This window comes from Macrobrachium nipponense, chromosome 34 (genome assembly GCF_015104395.2).
Source record: "Macrobrachium nipponense isolate FS-2020 chromosome 34, ASM1510439v2, whole genome shotgun sequence".
Taxonomy (NCBI): Eukaryota; Metazoa; Arthropoda; class Malacostraca; order Decapoda; family Palaemonidae; genus Macrobrachium; species Macrobrachium nipponense.
This window is the reverse complement of record NC_061095.1, coordinates 5,706,275-5,728,983: the sequence shown is the minus strand read 5'-3', so window position 1 is coordinate 5,728,983 and position 22,709 is coordinate 5,706,275. Positions and strand designations below refer to the sequence as shown.

Genomic DNA, 22,709 nt, shown 5'->3' with positions numbered 1-22,709 from the left:
AGAGAGAGAGAGAGAGAGAGAGAGAGAGAGAGAGAGAGAGAGAGAGAGATAAATTTGCAGCCCTTCAACCTATGACAATAGATTTACATGGTAGTCACAGAACGTGTTAGTGATTATCCACATAAATAGCGTAGGCATATCTATGTAAAACTTGATGGTTGGAGAGTCAGGACGCAACATACTGCTGTTTACCGTCAGATGAACATTCTAGTTGTCCTTGGTTCTTTGTTAGATTCTGCTGGCGTCGATGACCTTTGCTGTTGTCACGCCAGTTTGATATGACAGATCAGCCAGTCAACTTACCTTTTGAAATAATGTGTAACCAATGAAGGATGATTGAATTTACTCAGCTAAGAATTGAGAGTATTTTTAGAAGTTTCATAAATGTTTGTTGGCTTTACTTAACCCTTCTCTGTGTAGATTAAGCCATTACACACATTTATTAAAGAAAACGTATAAAACACAGGAAAGATGACAGCTTGCAACACGGTTTCTTCCTAAACAAATAAATTTTCGTGCAGACTAAAAGGACAGTTTTACTCTTGAAAAACACATCTGCAAGTCGCTGGGAAGACAACAGAATATAAACAACGTTATAAGTCGCGTCTTGTGTTAATAACCTTCAACTACATCTCAATAGAGCACCTTGAAGGTTCCCCTGGGGACTGTTGTTGTCCGTAATAACGCTCTTCGTAGGGTCACGAATAAGGAAATTAGCGAGGAATTTCCTGTTCATAATCAACTCGGATGATAATCGATACTATCCAGACAAAGCTCTTTGTCGAAAGACCGACCGACCGGGAGATCTCCCCCATAAACGTCCATTTAATCTTCCCTGGCAGTTATTTACAGAGATCATAAACATTACTTTGTTCCCGGTGCGACTTTGTGCACTGATGTTCAGCGAGCAGGAAGTTTTTAGGAGCATTTCCATGAGAAATAAAGTGAACTGAATAATGTAATTGCTCATGCTTATCGGGACGTTGCCTCGGCGCTCAGGACACCTCCTGGCACCTGGCGGCTGCGTGCATGAAACCAAGACATATTCTGTTACTGAACATTCCTCACGCTTTCACTCTACACGACTTTATTTACGGATTGAGATAGCCATCAGTGTTAAACTGATGTATTGTAGACGTGATTGATAATCGGTGTACTGAGGATGGCATACAACTTGCTGTTGGTACAACCAAAACATTCCTGATAAGATCGTATAGTATCAGTGATACTATGCGATCTTTAACTCTACATCTAGTAACCCTGTCCAGTATTAAGACTTCCGTTCTCCCTATCGTGTCTCTGCAACTTCCTTCCTGGTGGTTTCAATCATAGAAATAAAGTGTGTTTAGCATACGTTTTCACATCTCTCATTTGTATTATAATTTCCAGTTTAGAATACAAAAGCAAAATTTTGATGTGCATGGATGATGTTGATCGGAAGTTGATGAGAGGCTGCAATGCTACTTTGAAGCCTCATACTTGATGTCCTAATAATTTATCTCCTGCAGTTTTGTTACTTATTTATTGTCATGAATTTTTTTATTATTTTGTTTTATTTTATACCCATGTCTTCCGTTTGGTTCTCTTTTATTCTTTTACGCTTTCCAAATAAACATTGTGTTTTTTATGGATGGTTGGTAACCAAATCTGGGACTTTTTGGCCTTTGTGTCTCAGAAAAATACCTTCTTAATTTAAATTTTAGTAATAATATTAATTTATTTACTTAACTAATTTACTGTATCGCATATTGTATCGCTTCACTTCGACTGTTTGTCAGCACAACAGCTGTGACACCATTGCTTTCCACTTCAGATTTGTGTTACTGCAACTCACCGGATGCAGAGAAGTGCACGCCACCGTTTGAGCCCAGCAAGACGCTGGAGACCTGCAAGACTGCAGGAGACAGCGGGAGAAACGTGAGCGTCGAAAAACTGGACATAGCACCAAGCAAAGCTCTGGACGGAAGCGATCCACCTGGCGACGAGATAAGCGGAACGTCAGCCACCCGCCCGGAGGACCGAGAGAGTAGCGGAGAAGCGTCTGCCAGCGACTATCAATCCCGGCGACGCAGGAGCTACTGGGAGACTTGGTTCGTGCCAGGCATAACCGGCTCCTCGAGCTATGTCAGTCAAAGCATTGTCAATGACAGAATCGACGATCCTCCTGATAGCGAGGTGCATTCTCGTCTGCAAATGAAATTCCAGCCGCCAGATAAGAGTAGTGAATTAGATAATAGTTTTAGTTTAGTAGGCAATAGTGACCAACAGGTGCATGGCAAAGCTGATTCGCTAGTAAGGAGTGACAAAGAAATATACGGTTTTATCGAGCCTTTGGCATTAGGAGGACTTGGACGTTTTACAGGATCTTACAAAGATAAAACGGTTGAAGGGAGTGCAAGTGCCAAATTCTTAAACAGCGAGTTTCTAAAGTATAGAAGGGTGGACAAAGCAGGTCGAAATCCACTGGAAATGCTTTTAAAAGACGGAAGCAGCGGTTGTTCGATGTGTAAAAACTCCCAGAAAACCGGGAAGTTCCGTAAAGAACACCCATATGGACAGTTGAAATACTACGATGAAGCGAAAATGACGCACAGGGTCAGAAGGGGAATCAACGCCCCTTTAGAAACAGGTATAAACCTCGATGGGGCATTGAAATCGTGGAAGCCCTCGCCAGAAACGATTATTGCAGGGGACAGTTCGAGAGGGGAAGGACAGACGATGGAGGGCGTTGGGACAGGACAAGAATCATCGGGATCATCAGATTTAGCAGACGCGATATTCAACCAAAGTCGCGACCACCTCTCTGCGGACGTGCCATTGCACAGTGGCCATTGCAATGGGTCACATTTCGAAGACGTCTTTGGCATGTTTGAAAAGTGTTATTGCGAGCTGAAGTGGCAGTTGAAGTGCATCCACGCCGATTTCCATTCCATACCTACTCATGTCATTGGAGGGATCAAATGGCTGTAAGTATTCAAGCTCTGTCCAAATTTTGATGATTATAGGTATGCAGAATTAAAAAATATGAGAGATAAAAAAATAAGCATTTGTAAATACTTGAACATTTGTTTCGATATAAAAAGAATAATGAAAAAAAGAAGAATATATAAGCATTTGTAAATATCTTGAACATTTGTTTCGATATAAAAAGAATAATGAAAAAAAGAAGAACATTTAAGTATTTGTAAATATCTTCAACATTTGTTTCGATATAAAAAAAATAATGAAAAAAAGAAGAATATTTAAGCATTTGTAAATATCTTGAACATTTGTTTCGATGTTTATCGATGTACTTTGAACACATTAATTATGTTCAAGGTAATATGTGTTGGTTTATTAATGAAGATCTGCTTCATTTGCAGGGCTATCAACGCCAGTAATATCAAGACGTTAGATCCGTGTATTTTGTCACAATACAAGTCGTTAGAAGTTCTGTAAGTTAATACCCATAATAGAAAAAATGGATTTCTCTCTCTCTCTCTCTCTCTCTCTCTCTCTCTCTCTCTCTCTCTCTCTCTCTCTCTCATACATGTGTGTGAATGCCTATAGACTGTGATTTCACACAGTCAACAGTAAAACTTAGGTTTTGGCTTTATCGTTTCCAACTTTCCTCTGTTCACACTGGAAAATAATAAATATATGCTTGCACGCATACAAATTGAAGGAATTATATTCTGATCGTTCTGTCCATTTCTTTGTGGAACTTGTCAGCTCTTATATAAAGTATTAGTTTAGGATCTGGACCTCACTCTCTCTCTCTCTCTCTCTCTCTCTCTCTCTCTCTCTCTCTCTCTCTCTCTCTCTCTCTCTCTGACTTTGTACCCATTGCTTCCGAGGAGCGTTTGGATATCGCGCCATAGATTATGAACGAAACTATTTTCTTCATCTTTTATGTGTTCCCAATATTTTGTGGCTCTTGCAACTTTGAGGATAATTCTAATGACGCCAATCTCCTTCGCGTCCTTCTAATCCTGAATTTCATTTCCCCTTACTCTGTTGTCTTAATATGAATGAAAGCAAAAAAGTGCATTATTTGTGCAGTTTATCTGTTAGCATCTGCAATCTATTGTGTATTTCTCACATAAGTAGAGTAAAACCAACCTTTCTATAGCTTATCATTCAGAAGGAAACTCCAAAGTTCACAAATATTTTAAACATTATTGAAATAATTTTTTCTGGTGTTATTTTCAGCTTAGTAATAACAGTTTCACAGAACATTTTCTATCATCTATAAAGCACCAAAATAATTGGTACTAGAAATTAACTTTTATTTCTTTGCAGAGATATTCAAAACAGCTTACTCAGATACATACTGGATAAAAACTTTGTGGCGCAAGAAAATTTAAAATTTTTGTGAGTATATCTCCCGTGGTCGTTTACTAAATTAATTTTAGGCATTTATTTCACGTGAGTTTATTTATATATTCATAATCATGTGCTCATACATATTCTTTCTAACTTTGAGGGGTGTGAAGTGGTGAGAGGTTACGATACAATTTTGAATGAAGCAGCGCAAGAGTTTTTAAAAAAAAGCTGATTTATTTTTTAAATGAGTAAGTAATAGTGGTTGTAATAAAGCGTAATTAAATTTTAAATGGAGTGATTGCAGAGATTAAAATAAACCTTATTTAAAAGGTATTAATGAGAGAGGTTATTCATAATAGTGCAAATTGAAATATTTATGTGAGTTGATGAGACAGGATATAACAGAGAAATGTATAAAGATGTAGATTTTAAGTGGCTCTTTAAGAGATGTTTTAGAGAGAGCAGACTTAATTTTTATTTATATATCACCTAGAGGGGTTACAGGAAGACCAGATTTAACTTTTAAATGAGGCAATGAGAACGGTTGTAGATAGAGCAGATTTAACTTCTAATGGGGCAATGAGAACGGTTGTAGATAGAGCAGATTTAACTTCTAATGGGGCAATGAGAACGGTTGTAGATAGAGCAGATTTAACTTTTAACTGGGGTATGAGAACGATTATTGATAGCACAGATTTAACTTTTAAATGGAGTAATGAGAACGGTTGTAGATAGATCAGATTTAACTTTTAAATGGGGTAATGAAAACGTTTATAGATAGCACAGATTTGACTTTTAAATGGGGTAATGAAAACGTTTATAGATAGCACAGATTTAACTTTTAAATGGGGTAATGAAAACGGTTATAGATAGCACAGATTTGACTTTTAAATGGGGTAATGAAAACGGTTATAGATAGCACAGATTTGACTTTTAAATGGGGTAATGAAAACGTTTATAGATGGCACAGATTCAACTTTTTTCAAGTGGTATCGGTAGAGCAGATTTAACTCTTAAATGGAGCAATGAACGATCTTTTTAGAAACAGCACATTTAACGGTTAATATCGCAATGAGAGAGGTTATAGGAAGATCAAATTAAATATCTGATTTATATAGATCTCCTTGAGGGGTTTTGGAAAACTGATCCAACTTTTTAAAGGATCAATGAGAGAAGTTACTACATTTAAATGAACAAGGCTAGAGTGGAAAGATATACCAGATTAACTTTTAAATGAATTGATCAGGGAGGTTATATTAAAATGATATAACTTTTAGATGGATCGTTGAGAGTGGTTGTAGAAAGTAGTTATATAGAGACAGCAGATCAACAGTTAAATGGCTCGATTTGAGAGGTTATACTTGGAGTAGGTTTAACTTTTATATGGATAGATAAAAGGGATTTTCATAGAGCAGATTTAACTTGTATGTAGATCACCTAGAGAGATTTTAATAAAACAGATTTAAATCTGAAATGGGGCAGTGAGAATGATTACAGGAAAGTACAGATTTAGCTCTTGAGTATATCAGTGAGAAAGGTTTACATAGAGACTTTTTAACGTTTATCAGTGAGAGAAGTTATCGGAAGAGAAGATCTAACCTTCAGCGGCTTCAGTGAGAGATGTTGAAATAATAGCAGATCTAAATTTTAAATGGAACGATTAAAGAGGTTATAGAAACATCATGTTATTTTTTAAGTGGGCCAATGAGAGGAATTATAGAAAGAGCAGATTTAGCTTTAAAATGGACCATTGAGATTATTGAAAGTGCAGATGTAACTTTTTGAGGTGTTGTAGAAATAGTAGATTTAACTTTTAAGTGGATCAGTGAGATTATAGAAAACGTAGATTTAACTTTGAGCTGATTTGACATTTGATTTATTGTGGCAATAATATGCGGAAGTAAATCAATAAGGGCATTACGTGATAATGATAAAAGTAAAGATATTAAAACTAAACGTAAACCTCGTGCTTCTTTCATTTTCAGGTACCTCTCATGGAACTACATTGAGACGATAGAAACCAACGGCTTTATCGGACTGAGAGCGGTCCAAACCATCTCCCTCGATCGCAACCACCTGCGGCAGTTGGATCTGTCATGTTTCAGACACGCTCTGAATCTCACTTCACTGTAAGTAGGGGACTCTCTCTCTCTCTCTCTCTCTCTCTCTCTCTCTCTCTCTCTCTCTCTCTCTCTCTCTCTCACCACACACAAATTTAAATAATCTGAGGTTAATTTCACAAGACATTTGCAGATTCATGCTGGCGTTGTTTTATAAGCTCTCTCTCTCTCTCTCTCTCAAAGGTAAAATACGTAGTAGGTTGATTTGAAGACATTTGCAGATATAAACAGGCAGCCATTTTTATATAAACTCTACGGGTACAACGCGCACATTTTCCTATTGGTGTGTATTATACGAATGTGGAGCCCACATAAAAATTTATAGATAACTATTTTGATTCCCTCATATTGGAGTACGCAAAAAAAAAAAAAAAAAAAAAGTTAATTGTCTTACAAACTGCATTTTCAATAACGTTGTCTGTGTATGTAAGGGACGAAGGTTTCTTTTCAGTTGCTTTCACGGGAACTTGTGGGGCACGGCTGCCAAACTAAGTTGCCCCAGTCTGACCTTTACGGAAATGCCACGGTGACTAAAGAAATCGATTTATTCGTAGATGTCGAGAAAGAGGAATTTTCTACACAAACAATTTACCAATCCTTACTAAAATCATATTCTTCTGCTGCTTCATATAAGTGACTCGCTAGTGTTTTTTAACTATTATGTCATTGATGTTTACCCTGTAGTATTCTTTTTCAAATTATGTATGATAAATTCGTACAGTAACTAAGTCTACGAGCATAACATGTCCCGTTTCACGGGCAGAATCAGCTCCGTTTTAGGGAATCCCTTCTCACCCCCCACCCCCTTCGGAGCGGGGGGAGTTAGGATGCAACCCCATTATAAACCATTTTAGGAGTCTCCACTATAACCTGCCAAGTTTCATGGCCATCGGACCAGCCGTTTGGCCGTGATTGAATGACTGACGGACGGACAGACATAACACCCATTATAGTATAGTAAGATAAGATAATGTCAACTTGTAGGATGCCATGTTCCTAATTATTAGTACTTTTAGGGAGAACCTTTCCCATTTCACATCCTGCTTTAGATTTGATGATTGATACAATAATATTTAGTATTTAGTTTGGTAGAAGTTTATTTACATCTCCCAGATTCGGATTCCACGATGCTATTAGGTCGTACACACACCTCACCCAGACTGTGCCATATATATATATATATATATATATATATATATATATATATATATATATATATATAAAAATATAAATAGTATAATATATATATATATATATATATAATATATATAATACATATATATATATATATATATGATATATAATATATATATATATAATATAATATAATAATAATATTTGATTATATATATATAGATATATAATATATATATATATATATATATATATATATATATATATATATATATATATATATAAGTCATATCACATTACCGGGATTCATATACATACATCGAGCTACAAATGTCCTTTAATATCTAATTTGCTCTACCTCGGAATTAATATATTTTTCATATATGCTTAAACGAAGGGGAATTTTTTAGCCGATAATAAGAAGAAATTGCTGGCTCCCGGGTGCGAACCCATGAAACCATACAAATCCAGGACGTCAGTGAAGCTTTTACCCACCCACCAGGAGGCGGCAATTCTATTATCGGCTAAAAAATTCCCCTTCGGTTAAGCATATGTGAAAAATATATTAATTCCGAGGTAGAGCGAATTAGATGTTAAAGGACATTTGTAGCTCGATGTATGTATATGAATCACGGTAATGTGATATGACTTATATAATGGCTACGTGCTGTCAAAAGCACTACAACACTACCGAGGTCGAGGTGGGTTGATGCTATCTCCAAATCAACGAATACCTGAGCGCGAAAGGTATTTGAGGGTGAGAGACGGCATAAACTTATAGCCTCTTGCGGTGGTGGGGTGGGTAAAAGCTTCACTGACGTCCTAGATTTGTATGGTTTCATGGGTTCGCGCCCGGGGGCCGGCAATTCTATTATCGGCTAGAAAAATTCCCCTTCTGTTAAGCATAATGAAAAATATATTAATTCCGAGGTAGAGCGAATTAGATATCAAAGGACATTTGTAGCTCGATGTGTGTATATATATATATATATATATATAATATATATAGATATATATTATATATATATATATAATATATATATATATATATCATATGACAAGTCCGAGTGTATTGCCCATTCAGATATTGTTTTGAAAAGCCACCACTGAAGAAGATATTATTTTAAACGAATAACTCCCTTGGTTTCTGAGGTCTTTCTTTGGTAAATGGCTATTAGTATATGATGTGTGCTAATATGACATCTATTAGTGTCTTGATAATTCACGAATCGACATCGCCTGGGCTCAATCATTTTACATGAATTTTGTATAATAATCATCAGAGTTAACTTATGGGAGTGGGGTGGGGTTGGGGAAACGCTCTAAAATGACTTATATGAGTGGGGTGAGGGGAAACTTTCTAAAATAAAGGAGGCTTTTTGGTAATTTAAACCATTTATGCAGTGAAATGTTAGCTCCTAGCCATGTGTCCTCTATATTATGTTATTGAGAAGCCGTGAAAATACGAAAGTTTCAGGTTAAATTATTTGAATTTTTACACGAAGTCGGTGGTTTTTGTCCTCTAAGCTGCTTCCCTATTATTTTTATAGAAATAGCAGGAACGTTGAGAGGATTTTTTTTCTTTTTTACAATTTTTCTTAAGTACAAATACTCATATGAACTTTTTAATTGCAGGGTCAGGATAACCTCAGAAATTCATCTTATGTACTTTTATTTGCAAGGCACCAAACTAACAAGATACTAAGGATTTTTGCAATAAAGCTATAATGAACACTGATATATGTCAGTAAAGTGCTGTTAATCCTTCTTAAATTCAAAATCTCCATTTTCAATCGCCGATATCCTTTGGAAATAAGTTAATCTTCAGCATAGGTAATTACATTGCTGTAAATATTGCTTTGATAAGAGCTTACAGATTTGCTTAATATGAATTTGTTCATCTCTAGAAACATTCGTGTTAAGAAATAGTTCTCAGATCAACACCAATACGCATTTGCATCGTGAATGCATTCAGGCCGTGCAATGATTTAATGGTTTGAATTTCAATCGTATTTGCTCATGTGCTTCAACCTTCCACAGGGATCTGTCTCACAACTTCTTGAACTTCAGGGACAACCAGAGTTTTCCAAAGCTTAAGCTCCTCGAGAAGTTGTAAGTTCGCTTCTGTCTTGTAGGAAATGACGTAGTTTTACCCCTCGCTAAGTTTCGTGAAGACGTTTTAACAATTTTTAAGTTTTTCTTGCTTTGCCAACCAGCTTGTTTTGCAGTCAGTCCAGTCTCAGTTTGTATCTTTGATATTGATGTTTGCTTGCTTTATTATATTGCATAAGTATTAGGCAAATAGAAGGTACGCTGCTGTTGTAGGCTACCTGTCAAACTTAATAAGAATGCATGGGAAAAAGGGATGGCAAAATTACCCTCTAAACTTGTTTAAAAACAAGGAACAGCTTGTAACAAGCAAATATTGGATCTGATCATTAATCCAGTTAACACTCTTGGCTTCGCCATTTCATCGCCGTTCACATTAATCAGAGGCATGCTGTTATTGTTTGTTGAAATATGTGCATAATTAGATCAAGCGAAACATTCAATAGTAGTTAAATGCATGAAGAACGAGATCAGTAACTATTCCATATTTATGCACATCAGCAGTTTTATAAGTATGTTTGTCAATTATTCTTTTATATGCAATTTTCATTTCTAATTGTTGGCAGAAATCTGAACTACAACAAGATCAGACGAGTGAGCTCTCTTCTGTTGAGAAACCTACCGAACTTGGAAGTTCTGTAAGTAAATTTATACTATTTATTTAGTATATTCTTATAGCAATACCACAGTCCAGTCTTTTTGGTAACCAGTAGTGATGGTTAGGGAATCATTTTGGCTTTAGATAATTACATTTACAAGTGCCTTATTTTGCTCAATCGCTGAGAATGGAACTCCACTCGCTGTTTATAACCACAGTGGCCATCATACAACTCAGTGTTTGACAGGTGTCGGGGCACATAAAAGGCCGATTTTTTTCTGCCATTGATATTCCCAGAGGAAATAAAGTTATTGTTATTCGTAGAGTAAGCAACAATGCTTCTGAATTCTGATTCCATGGAACATTTTATAGGCCTGTCGAATATAATCCCTTGAATTTCAGCTTTGGGGAGGGGGCGGGGTGTTGTTTATTGATATTAGATATTCCTCGCCAGCTAAAAAATTATTTGTAGGATCTTAACTTTTAATGAGTAAGGGCAAAATAGAATATTTCTGAGAATCTTTCCCATTTCACCATTGCAGACGCCTAGGGGACAATGAGATTGAAGCCGTTCTCCATGGAGCCTTCAGTTCACTGACGAAGCTCGAGAAGCTGTAAGTTTTTCTTGGAAAAAAAAAATATTATATTTTCATGGTCAACAAACAAGAAATTCATCAGCATTTAACTTTTCCTTTAAGGTTCTAAAGAAATTCGATGTACATGAAATGTTTACTTTTCAGCATTGTGTAGGCAGTGTCTTTTATTTTGCTATATTTTCCGTCTAATCTTAATTACCCGTGTTAATTGTATTACATTTCCTTTCTTTTCATAATGAGGTTCTAGCAGACTGTACTCATTTATCATCTACATTCCTTCGTATTTGACAGTCGTCCATTTTCATCAAAAACCTTTCCGCAAAGTGAGATTTATGGGAGATATTTCACCTAGTGATGCTTAAGGGAGCTGTGAATAAGGATGTGTTTCCATAATTTTTTTTAGAGTTTAATAGGAACTGCTCTTGGGTGTTTTTAAAATATCGTCAGATCAATTATTATGACAGTTTGGTGAATTAGAGAGGATAAAAACGAAGCTTCTCTTATAATTTATCTCCATTTAAAAAAACCACTGAATGTTGAATCCTCTAAACTGAGTATGTCTCAGTGCTCTGTCTCAGCGGGCAATATTTTAATGGTTAAATGTTCAGAATTTAATGAAAGCTGTTAATGAATAATATTTATGGAAGATTTCTTAAGCACCAGATGTGAAAGAAGGCGGGAAGACTTGGGGTAACTTCCTTTACTTTATCCAGCCAAAAGGAATTGGTTTTTGCTGACGAAATGCTGCCGGTATAACCCACTGGTGGGTCATGAGTCTTTATAAGGTTATGAATGGACACGTTTTGCATTTTTGATTCAACTGTCTCTTTTTTTCGTGGGTGCCCTTTTAGATCTACAATTATCTCCATTTCTGTTAAACTCAGTTCCGGAAATTCGAATGCATCCATCTTCGATGAAGAGTTTAGGGCAACTTTATCTTGTTAATTTACCCACAAGATCTTTCGCAACTCCTTTTCGGTCATCAAAAAAACTTTCTGTTCATGTGCATATCATGATACAAGACATAAATACTCAGTCAGGCCAGACTCCTCTATTTCATTTTGAATTCATAAATAAATCTCTGATTAACATCTGTACCAGTGACGTTTAAAGCTGCTAGATTTCCTGGATCATCTATCGCCAACCAATAGACCATGAAAATACTGCACCATCATTGCTATAGATTTTACCCTGGTATCATGACATCATCGTATACTTCATTTATTCTACCATCAATTTATCTCTTATTTTTTCTTACATGTATTTCACTCCTTGATATCCCAAATTTCTCCATTCTTCTTACATTCCATCATTCCTTATAATGGTATTAAAACACCGTATTCGTGAAAGTCTTATATCATTCAAATCTTACATTTGAATGATTGATAACGTCATAAGGATTGATTAAATATGGCCTATGTTTTATTTGCAGTTGAAAGGACTTTAACGTGAACAGTTATGTTTAATTATAGCTCAAGGTCTTTAACTTGTGAAGTTTTCTTTGTAATTAATAGTTATTCATTCATATATAAGAGTTTAGGAATATATGCCATCGAATGTCTGTCTGGCCACAAATTCATAAGTATAAATGCCTCTCTTGTTTGTGCTCATTTTACCTCATCTGGACGTCGAATGGAATAAGAGATAAACATTATCTTGTTTTGCAGGGACCTCTCGGGAAACCGACTTCAGTCCGTGAGTGGACTCTTCAAAGAGTTGAGCTCGCTCAATTTGCTGTAAGTAGGAGCTTGTTTCGCATGTCGGCATGAAGGGAGTTCTTTTGTAATTGCAATTCAGAATCACTGTTTATCCTAGTTCTCGGCAATTTCCATTGGTCTCCCCTTTCCATTTCATGAAAAGGTTGGGGTGAGGAGAAGAGTCATCCCTCCAAATGATAATAAGAAATAAAAGAATAGCACAATGGGGTTTATGGAATTGTTGAAACATTCTTTAAAGCTAATTTATTTTTGTGGTATTTTGATGAAAAAATATATAAATTGATTATGTAATGCATAATTGTTTTTTGTTAATTTTTGCTTCCGATATTCTTCAGAACTATCATTCTCATTTAGAAGTTTGATTATCTTAAAAAAAATTGAACGTTACACTTTTATTCGACTAAATGAACATAAAGATTTGCTTCAGATCTATAATTGTATGAAATCTCTTAACACACAAGAGATCTAATGCCGTATTCAGTTGCGTTAGCATCACAGCAGTCAGTTATAAAAAAGATAATTAGTCAGATTCACATAACTCAAAGAGCATGTGTTAACATCGGGAGAAATTATGAATATTCCGCTTGCATGAAGAAGCATTCAGTGCAGTCTTATGGTCTGCCGCGAGTCTGTCATATTTTTGGCATCACGATCTAAGGCGGCTTTTGGCTTTCACCTTTTGACAGTCCTCGATCCAAAGAAGCAATTCAGCTTCCCATTCAGAAAATACAATTTACCGAAACTTATCCTTCAAGTGTGGGAGCTAAGGGTCCTTCTGACGAGGCCATTATAAAGAAAAAAAAAGGGGGGGCAATTATGGCAATTTTAACCGATTACAACTTGCATCAAGATCCTTGATGGCCTATACAGAATGGCGGCTTTTGGGAGAATGGTATAACAAGATATTCATTCGAAAAGTTTTTGCCTGTCGGCCAAAAGCTGGAGTCAAGGATTCAGAGAAATGTCAGTAACTTCCTTTGTGGCGTTATCTTGGGATTTGCGTGTCTTTTCTTTTTCCGTGCTTTCAGTGCCTTTCATTTGCATTGCTAGAGTTGTGTACACAAACTCTTCCGAAACTTATATCTAGAGCCTGAAGGACTCTCTTCAGACTCTCATGAAAATATAAAAATATAGTCGCGAAAACTCACTGCCATGTGTATTTTTTAAAACCACAAGGCCGTCTTGACTAATCGATTTCTTCACACTTTGAATACGCTCGTCGCTGCAAAGCTCAGTTCCAATGAGGATATTCTGACACCTTGGAAAGGTTCGAACTCGCATCCGGGACATTAGAACAAAATAGTAACGTTTATCCTCCTGGCTGCGAAGAAATGTGGATAAACGTTCCTCGTTCTGATACCCCGGATGCGCGTTCAAGTCTTCCTCGGGTGTCAGAATATCTTCATTTGGAACTATGCTGTGGAGTGACAAATTACAGAACGTATATATCTGGGGAAAAAATGCACAGTAGATTCTAAATGTATATCATTACTATGTTTTGAATACATCAACTGAGTTCTTTTTGTCAATTATCAGAGGACAATTGGTTTTCGAATCTGTTTTAATGAAGTAGTATTAAGTTTTGTGTTTTGTTTGCACATATGAAATATTATTATATGAATATATATATAATATATATATATATATATATATATATATAGTATATATAGATATATATCTATATATATAATATATTATATATCTATATATATATATGGAATAACTTGATCACGAAGTATATAAAACGTGATGCTATGTATAAATAAAGGTTTTTTTTTACCACGAAGGAAAAAATGAAAAAGCGAGATAGCCAAGTACTTTCGGTCCTGTTCGGACCCTTTACTGAGGCAAACTGTAAAGGGTCCGAACAGGACCGAAAGTACTTGGCTATCCCGCTTTTTCATTTTTTCCTTCGTGGCAAAAAACCTTTATTTATATACTATATATATATATATATATATATATATATATACATATATATATATATATATATATATATATATATATATATATATATATATATATATATATATATATATATATATATACATAATTTGGAATCTGAAATATCTAAATTATCCCACCTATGAAGCCTAGCATGAGTAGTGTGTGTGTGTATATATATATATATATAGATAATATATATATATATATATATTATATATATATATATATATATATATATATATATATATATATATATATATATATACCACATACATAAACACATACATACATACATACATACATACACACGCACAAAAGTCTTGATGCACCATAATTATGAGAAGATGTGCTGAAATTACACATAATTTTCGTGTCATCACAGAATGCTCGAAAAACTCCAGCTGAACGACATTAGTGAAGAACATTTTGCAGATCTGAGGGACTTGAAGGTCATGTAAGTAATCTTGTGCCTTTGATCTTTAGTCTTGGATAATTGTTGCTTAGTGAGTTCTTGGTTTTGGAATAGAAAGCGTGTATGCGTTCATAACTTAGTAGTTATTTGACGTCCATGTTTCTTTTCAGATATTTTTCTACCTTCCGTTACTGCAGCTATGTGCCACGCGTGCCCCCGCCGCAGTGCATGCCCAACCATAACGGTCAGTGTTTACGGATTAGCATGTGGTATCATTATGATGGTTCCTCTGTGAATGAGAGAGAGCCGAGTTATTGTTAACTTTGTCAATTTTCTTTTTAAAGTTTTAACTGACTGACCCAAAACGGAATAGTTGCTTTGTTTTCAAACAGGCAATGGAAACTTTTGATGGTCCGAGCTGATAGGCGTGCAAGAATGATTTCATATCTTGGAGTAGTGAGTTCGTATTTTAAACACTCGCCGTCATTACAGTTTTAGGGTGTTGGTCCCAAGAGTTTGGTAACACCTGTGATGTTGTTATGACTTTCTTCTTCAGCTTGTTCTTAATAATTTGACATGAAAAAGTCAGACTAAGGAAGAGTTGAAGAAGGTGGGTAGTTAGGTGGGCAGAGACCAGAGTGAAATGGTGGAGAGTGGAAGGCAGAAATCAATGTAGCTGGGACGGAAAGAGTCCTGCTAAGATGCCCCATATTAATTGAGATACGGTAGGAAATTAGTAAGACAATAAATGAAGGTTAGGTGGGAGAGCAGGTATTTCCACTAAACAATTAAATGAAAAGTCTACTACTTGGCCAGGCTGCAGAAAATATATGTAAAATTGAATACCAAAGTAAAACGAAGTTTTGTGAGTTGACTGTAGAAGATGTGCAGAGGTAAACAAAGTGAGATTTGGACAGGATAAATGACTGATGGAAAAAGTACAATTTAGAAAACGAGAGTGACTGATGACTTATGGAAGTTATGTGAAAGTATATTTTTATTTTAGTAAGCAGATAAAATGAATTGATTATCTACTTCACACTGTTTTAATTCAAATAAAGTAGGCTCTCTATAAATACTTAAAGTGTTTTGAGAACCATTTCAGCGACCCCAAATAGAGACAAGCTTGTAGAGAAAGAAGAAGTGAATAATAAAAAAAAATAAACATTTGTAGCGTTCATGTGAAAGTAAGTGATAAAATGCTGAAAGTCCAATTGAGACTATGATTTCTAGCACTGTGATGACAAAGCAAAATATACAATATGCAATAATATAATTATTGAATAAAAAAAACAGCATTTTCATCTTCCATATTCTCCATGTGTATGTGTAAAGATTACGTTAATCGTGGCATTTTTTCAGTTATACTGTCTTCCTAGAGGCATGCATCATATTTTATGTCTATACTTCAAATATTTATATAAAAAAATGAAATTACCATATATGCTTCCAGTATTTATATAAACAAATAAAATTCCCATATTAAATGGCCAACTAACACTACATGATGCTAAACATATTCCTTGTTTTATGAGCTATTTTTATCACTATCAGTGTAATTACCTTCGGCTTTCCCTCGAAGGAGTTAGTGTTTTCAAAGTCCTTGGAAAAGAGTGACTTACAGATGAGTCATTATTGAAAATAATTGCTTCCCAGTTATAGTTATTTTTCTCTTCACTTGCAGGATTCTCCAATACCCGAGACCTTGTAGGATGGAAGGCCCTTCGAGTAGGAGTGTGGGTGATGGCCTTCATCACCGTATTAGGCAACGTCTTGGTCATCTTTTGCAGAGTCCTTTCACGAAAGGACATTTCTAGAAGCAACAACAACATCCTCTTTATAAAAAACCTAGCAAGTAAAAGTCCATACCGCTTATTATTTTGTAGGATATTCATTCCCTGTGTTGTTGCGGATAACAGACTTGACAGAGTATCAATTTTTTTTTTTTTTTTTTTTTTTTTGCTAAATTAAATACGCATCACATAAGTTTATTAAAAGTTTGGTGAAGATATTTTGATTCAACATTTCCCTCTTTTAGTTTATTATTTACATCTCAGATTCTTTTGGGTAGCCTACTTGGCTACTTTTCCTTCTTATTGGACCCCCAGGGCCTTGCAGAATACTTCGGTTAGGAATAAACATGTGTATATTTAGTGTTAAAGAAAAAAAGAACTGGGATGCATGAATAAGCCATTGTTTTGATCTCTCGAAAGCAAAGTAAGACATGAGGACTTTTGTATGATTTACCCAGGTGCTGATTTACTAATGGGTGTCTACCTGGTGATTATGGGCGTAAAAGATGCTCAAATGAAGGGCACATTCTTAGCAAACTCCCTTCAGTGGGCTGAATCATATACCTGTACGGTGGCTGGTATTTTAGCAACGGTGTCATCTGAGGTAATTGAAAATTCGTCTTCTTCGCTAATAGTATCTTTGTAAAGATCAGAAATCTGTTTATTTGTTTATATAATGAAACATCACCTACAAAAGTCTAATCTGTATGAAAAGGCTTGTCCAACCCACTACTTCCATTGTGGTAGCTGTCATATCCTAAACTATTCAGTTTAGTTATTCTTATCCTTGCCAGGCTTCGATGTTTATTCTGACCTTCATGTCCTTGGAGAGATACTTGTGTGTTTCCAACCCCTATCGGGATCCCCTCACGCTGTCGGAGAAAAAGGCGTCCTTCTGTCTCCTCGTCATCTGGCTTTCCTCCTTGATTTTAGCCATTTTTCCAGGTGAGGTAAAAAAAAAAATTTTTTTCTTATTTAGGTTTTAGTGACTGTTATGTTAGAGAAATGTCTTTTAGACTATGGGTTTGTTACTTGAAGATATTCTTCATTTTACAGTTAGATGATTAATGTGGCAGTGACTGTATCTGTGTTTGTTTTTTTCAGAAACCACCACTTATTAAGGCAAACAGCTTACCATAAAGAAATTATTATTGTTGTTATTGTTATTATATTAGTATTTGCTCGAAGAAAACTTTCATTAATACAGGTTTTATTGAAAATAATGGCTACTTCAGCCACATTTATTTTGTATAGAAGTTTCTCTATTCTTATTACTGATGTTTCTTCTGTACTCAAATTGGCTACTAAAATGCCAAATGGGGGATTCATGTACTGCATTTTGTATAATACATTCTATTTGACAAATACCACATTTTTGACATGAATCCCCCATTTGGCATTTTAATAGCCAATTCGAGTACAGAAGAAAAGTCAGTAATAAGATGAATAGAGAAACTTCTATGCAAAATAAACGCGGCTGAAATAGCCATTATTTTTAATATAACCTGTATTATTATTAATATTTACTTTCAGCTTTTACAATTTATGGCTTCTATGGGACAAACACGATGTGTTATCCACTGTACATCAATGAACCTTTCCTTCTGGGATGGCAGTATTCGGCATTCCTCTTCCTTGGCCTAAACTCTATAAGGTTAGTCACATAGTACATCTCGACTAGTGGGATATTTGATGTACAGCTTACCATTTAAGCAAATTTATTTTTCTGTTTTCATAAGTCTTGCCATTTTACTTTGTAATTCTCGGTTTTCTGCAATGTTATTGTGCTGTAAGTAGAACCTTTGGAATGTTTAGAAGATCAGTTATATACGTACATGAATGTGCAGGTACAGTTTATAAAAAATATAAAAACAGGAACCTTTGTACGTACTTTTTCCAACATACTACCTCATCAGCTACAAAATGCATCTTTGGAAAATGGTTGTGAAATAAACAAGGCAAAAAGAATAACATTTCTTAGAAGTTAACGGGGCAGTAGGTCAATGTAACGAGTGTTACGTCGAAGATAAATCGCGAACCTGATACATAATTTTATAAAGGCCAGATCTGGATCTTTAACGATCTCCAGAGAGGAGAATGATCATTTAGATGTCGACTGTTGTCCAGAAGAATGTCTCATTGGTCAGGACTGATGCTTGCATCAGGATGCAGACTCCTGTGTATGTATGTAGGTGAATGAAGGATGAAGGAAATCAACGGAGTAAGTGCAGCGTTTTCAGACTAAAATAAAATGGGAAATATAGTGATTTAAATTACCATCCTCTTCATAGGAAGGAAGATTTATTATTGACTTCCTTATAACGTATGGGAGAGCCCTTCTGTTACTCTCTTGCTCTTGAATTAGGAGTCCAGTGTACAAATGTAGTGTCCTACTGCTTTTGGAATTCGTCTATAGTCCAGGATTAGTAAATGCTTTACCACAAAACTTTAGACCAGTAAAATACGTTTGTTCAAAACAAAACTGTTAAACACGATGAAAGTATCCTTATTACTTTTAAAATTGACCATGTACTGGAACTGTGTAGGAAATATATCGCTGAGACAGGCAGAAGTCTCCCCAATATGTTTCCTGTCACGGAGCCAACACAGAACGGTAAAAGTAAGGAAATAGCTTCATCTCATTTAACAGTTTAATGTTTAATAAGTACATTTAGTGATAGTCGATTGTTGGATATAAAGAAAGAACAGCAACTCTTGTGCAAATGTGTTTCTAATTTTGTTTTTAATATCCACAAAGTGAAATAAAACTTTTCTAGGTTGGGTAAATGCTTTCATATTAATCTTAGTGATATATATATCTAAGAGTATGTTTGATTTCTACATCTATAAATTTGCACTAATAACCTGTTCTAACTCATTTCGCATTTAGTTATCTTAATCCTTAAACGCATTTTTATTCACTTGCAGCCTTATGCTGATCATCTGGTCATACACACGGCTATTTTTAACCCGGCGGCAATGCATTGCTTGCACAACGCTGGGTGCAGGAGAGTTTGCCTTTGCCGTCAGGTTCTTCTTCATTGTCTTCACCAATTGCTTGTGCTGGTTCCCCATCATCTGCATCAAGGCAGCTGCCCTTGCTCTTGTGGACATAAATGGTATTATTTCTCTTAATTTATGTTTCTTTGATCCCAAGGTTTTTTTTACCCCCTTTTATTTAGCTGTGATATTCTCTCTCACATATCTTGTCTAACTGAAAAGTAAAATGTGGCACCTTTAAATAAATCATGCAAACTATGACCTTAAACACATAGGAGAGGTTCAATGATGTATGTGTTGTAACTTCTTGTAACTCTAATGGAAAATTGCAGATCCAGCAGACTTGAGTTGGAAGGATATTCCTGTGAAAATATTGTATTCCTGAATATTTTACAGATTTTTCAGATTTAGTCGATTTCATTTAAAAAGTATTTGTCAGCAAAAATCGAAGACATGCAGAGCAAAAATGCATCATCAGTATATGCTTTTTCCTAATCTACAGTAAAATGTAATGATCATGTATATCATTGAGTGATTTATTAAGTAACTTTCCTTATGTGTTTATACTACATGTATATATTTTTTTAGATTTACAAAATTATATTTTTAGTGGCTTGGGTGCCAAATATCTCAGATGTCTACACCAAGCCTTTTCATCTGCCTCACGTCGGCATTGTATGTAGACTGCTCTAAGAGCGAGACCCCTTTTGAACTTTGAATTCTGAAAGTGCTTTGTATATTTCCAGGAGGAGTTTATGCTTGGCTTGTCATTTTGGTATTGCCAATTAACTCTGCAGTCAATCCAGTGCTGTACACATTTTCAACATCAAGGTTCAAGAAACATTTTGAAAAGCTTTCAAATGCTATCTACTGCTTCTACAATATACGCCGTCGCCAAAGCTCTGGTAATGTTTTAAGTTTAACTTTCCCTTCCAATTTTCCTTTGGACATTGTTTGCCTCATATTGTTATTACACTTGACTTATAGTGGCTTATTTGGTTTTTTAGTACTTGAAGTTACATGTTCCTCCATCTCTAATAGGTTTTCTAATAAGATTGAATTGTTACAGACACAGATACTCTTCCAAATTCTTCAGGACCTTCTTACCATACATCTCATACTACCCTACAAAATCAAAGTATGGAGGCCAGTTACCCAGAGCACCTGAATCATGTTTTACCAGATGAGGTTACTTTTGTTTCACCATCACTGGGCATAGTGCTGACAGCACCAGATCACCAGCATACAACCAAGCCACTTACTAATGAGGACTCTTCAGATTATGTCGATGAAAATACAGTAACGATGAATGATGGCAAAACAGAAACAGTACCTGAGCAAGATCTAAACCTCACCTTAGCAAGCCCTCAAGACCAGGTCTTCCTTAATAGCAGAAGTTCACAACAGAGGTTACTCTCTACAGAATCTGTGCCACAGGAGGACTGCCCATCTCAAAACAACAGGCAGCAAAGGGATATGCCGTTGCTCCAGAAAGGTCACAATGGTTCATCTGTGTCAAAATTTTCTGGGCCAGGGATCAGGAGCAAAGTTGTGAAGTTTGCTCATGATCTGACGATTCGGAAGCAAATTTTACACTCTGTCCTCTCATATGGAGACAACAAATCCACGTCAAAAAAGAATTCTGGGAAAGCAAATCTTGCAAACAGTCCGCTCACAAACTGTTCTCAAGAGGAACTGGAAGAAGTCGAGTGAAAAATTATGAAGATGTCCTATTTTGTCCCAGCCAATCCCCAAGCAACTTCAAGTACAAAGACATTGTGTACAACAAGACCAATATAGTTAAAAATAGCAGTCACGAATTAGCAAAAGTTTTAAAAGTAGAGACAAATTTAACTAAACTTCAACATCTGGTAGATGCAGAATCACTACTAGTGGTTTTAATGCGTAGATGATTAGAAAAAGAATAAGTAAGACATGTAGCTATACTAGATGTAGTTTGGGATCTTGGAGCTAATAAATAACCTTTTTTAAATTTATACATTTCCATAAGCATAGCCAGATTAAGAAAGATTATTTTGATGATCTTGCATTACATGAACAAAAGATAAATGACCTGATATCTTAAAAGAAATATTTTCATATTTCCCTGAAACTGAAAGGTTCCTTTTGTCATACACAGTATTTTATGTCTGATCATAAGGTAATTAGAAAGTAAGAAGTTCATATGTGCCAGATTTTAGGTTAATTCTTTTCTGAAAAATTTATAGAGTGGATAGAGTATTAAACAATAAAGGAACTGATGCTGTAAGGATATATATTGCCAGAAACGAGTGTAGGTAACTTTGCACTGATATTTTGTATTTTTATACTTTTTTTGGGAGTAGCATTTCATTATCCTTGTACTTTACTACGTAGGTGAAATGCTGATAATAATAAGTGGTAAATATGAGCAGTACTACTATACTTTAAAATGGACTTTGTACAATTTAGGAGAAATAGTGTTTCTTAATTTTAGCTTCATTTAAGGTAATTTTTTGTAGTCTATATGTATGCCTCTAAGCTGTAACTTAATTATATTGTGTAAATTTGTCTTAACCAGGAATTCAATATATATAGAAAATATTATATAGATTATATATATATATATATATATCAGTATATATAATATATATATATATGATATAATATATATATATATATATATATATATACATGTGTATATATCATATATAATATATATAGGATATATAATATATATGATATACGTATATATATATACTATACCTATATATATACATATATATTTACACATGTTTGTATAAATGTTTTAGAACAACAAACCTACTAGTGAAAATACAGTTTTCTTTTCGTTTCTAAATTAGAGGTGAAAATCCACAACTATTGCCATGAGTTGACAGTAAAATTATTGATTGAGCCTTAAAGCTCAGAGCTTGAGAAAATTTGTGAATTTCCATTCCTAACCATGAACATTAAATGTGCTGAGGTGGGTATGCAA

General features: G+C 35.1%; 1 protein-coding gene across 6 annotated transcripts in view; it reads left to right on the top strand.

Moving 5' to 3' along the window:
- The window catches only part of LOC135207868 (uncharacterized), a 413,859-nt gene extending 391,571 nt beyond the window's left edge, over positions 1–22,288 (top strand). For all 6 annotated transcript variants that reach the window (XM_064239753.1, XM_064239751.1, XM_064239754.1 and 3 more), the window contains 17 exons: positions 1,814–2,966; positions 3,363–3,434; positions 4,282–4,353; positions 6,291–6,434; positions 9,600–9,671; positions 10,235–10,306; positions 10,809–10,880; positions 12,530–12,598; positions 14,910–14,981; positions 15,110–15,183; positions 16,624–16,794; positions 17,191–17,336; positions 17,527–17,677; positions 18,266–18,386; positions 19,661–19,851; positions 20,479–20,637; positions 20,802–22,288. In XM_064239753.1, coding sequence (XP_064095823.1) covers positions 1,814–2,966; positions 3,363–3,434; positions 4,282–4,353; positions 6,291–6,434; positions 9,600–9,671; positions 10,235–10,306; positions 10,809–10,880; positions 12,530–12,598; positions 14,910–14,981; positions 15,110–15,183; positions 16,624–16,794; positions 17,191–17,336; positions 17,527–17,677; positions 18,266–18,386; positions 19,661–19,851; positions 20,479–20,637; positions 20,802–21,445 — 3,455 coding nt within the window. In that variant the 3' untranslated portion in view covers positions 21,446–22,288. The remainder of the gene's footprint in view (positions 1–1,813; positions 2,967–3,362; positions 3,435–4,281; positions 4,354–6,290; positions 6,435–9,599; positions 9,672–10,234; positions 10,307–10,808; positions 10,881–12,529; positions 12,599–14,909; positions 14,982–15,109; positions 15,184–16,623; positions 16,795–17,190; positions 17,337–17,526; positions 17,678–18,265; positions 18,387–19,660; positions 19,852–20,478; positions 20,638–20,801) is intronic.
- Positions 22,289–22,709: the final 421 nt, after the last annotated feature.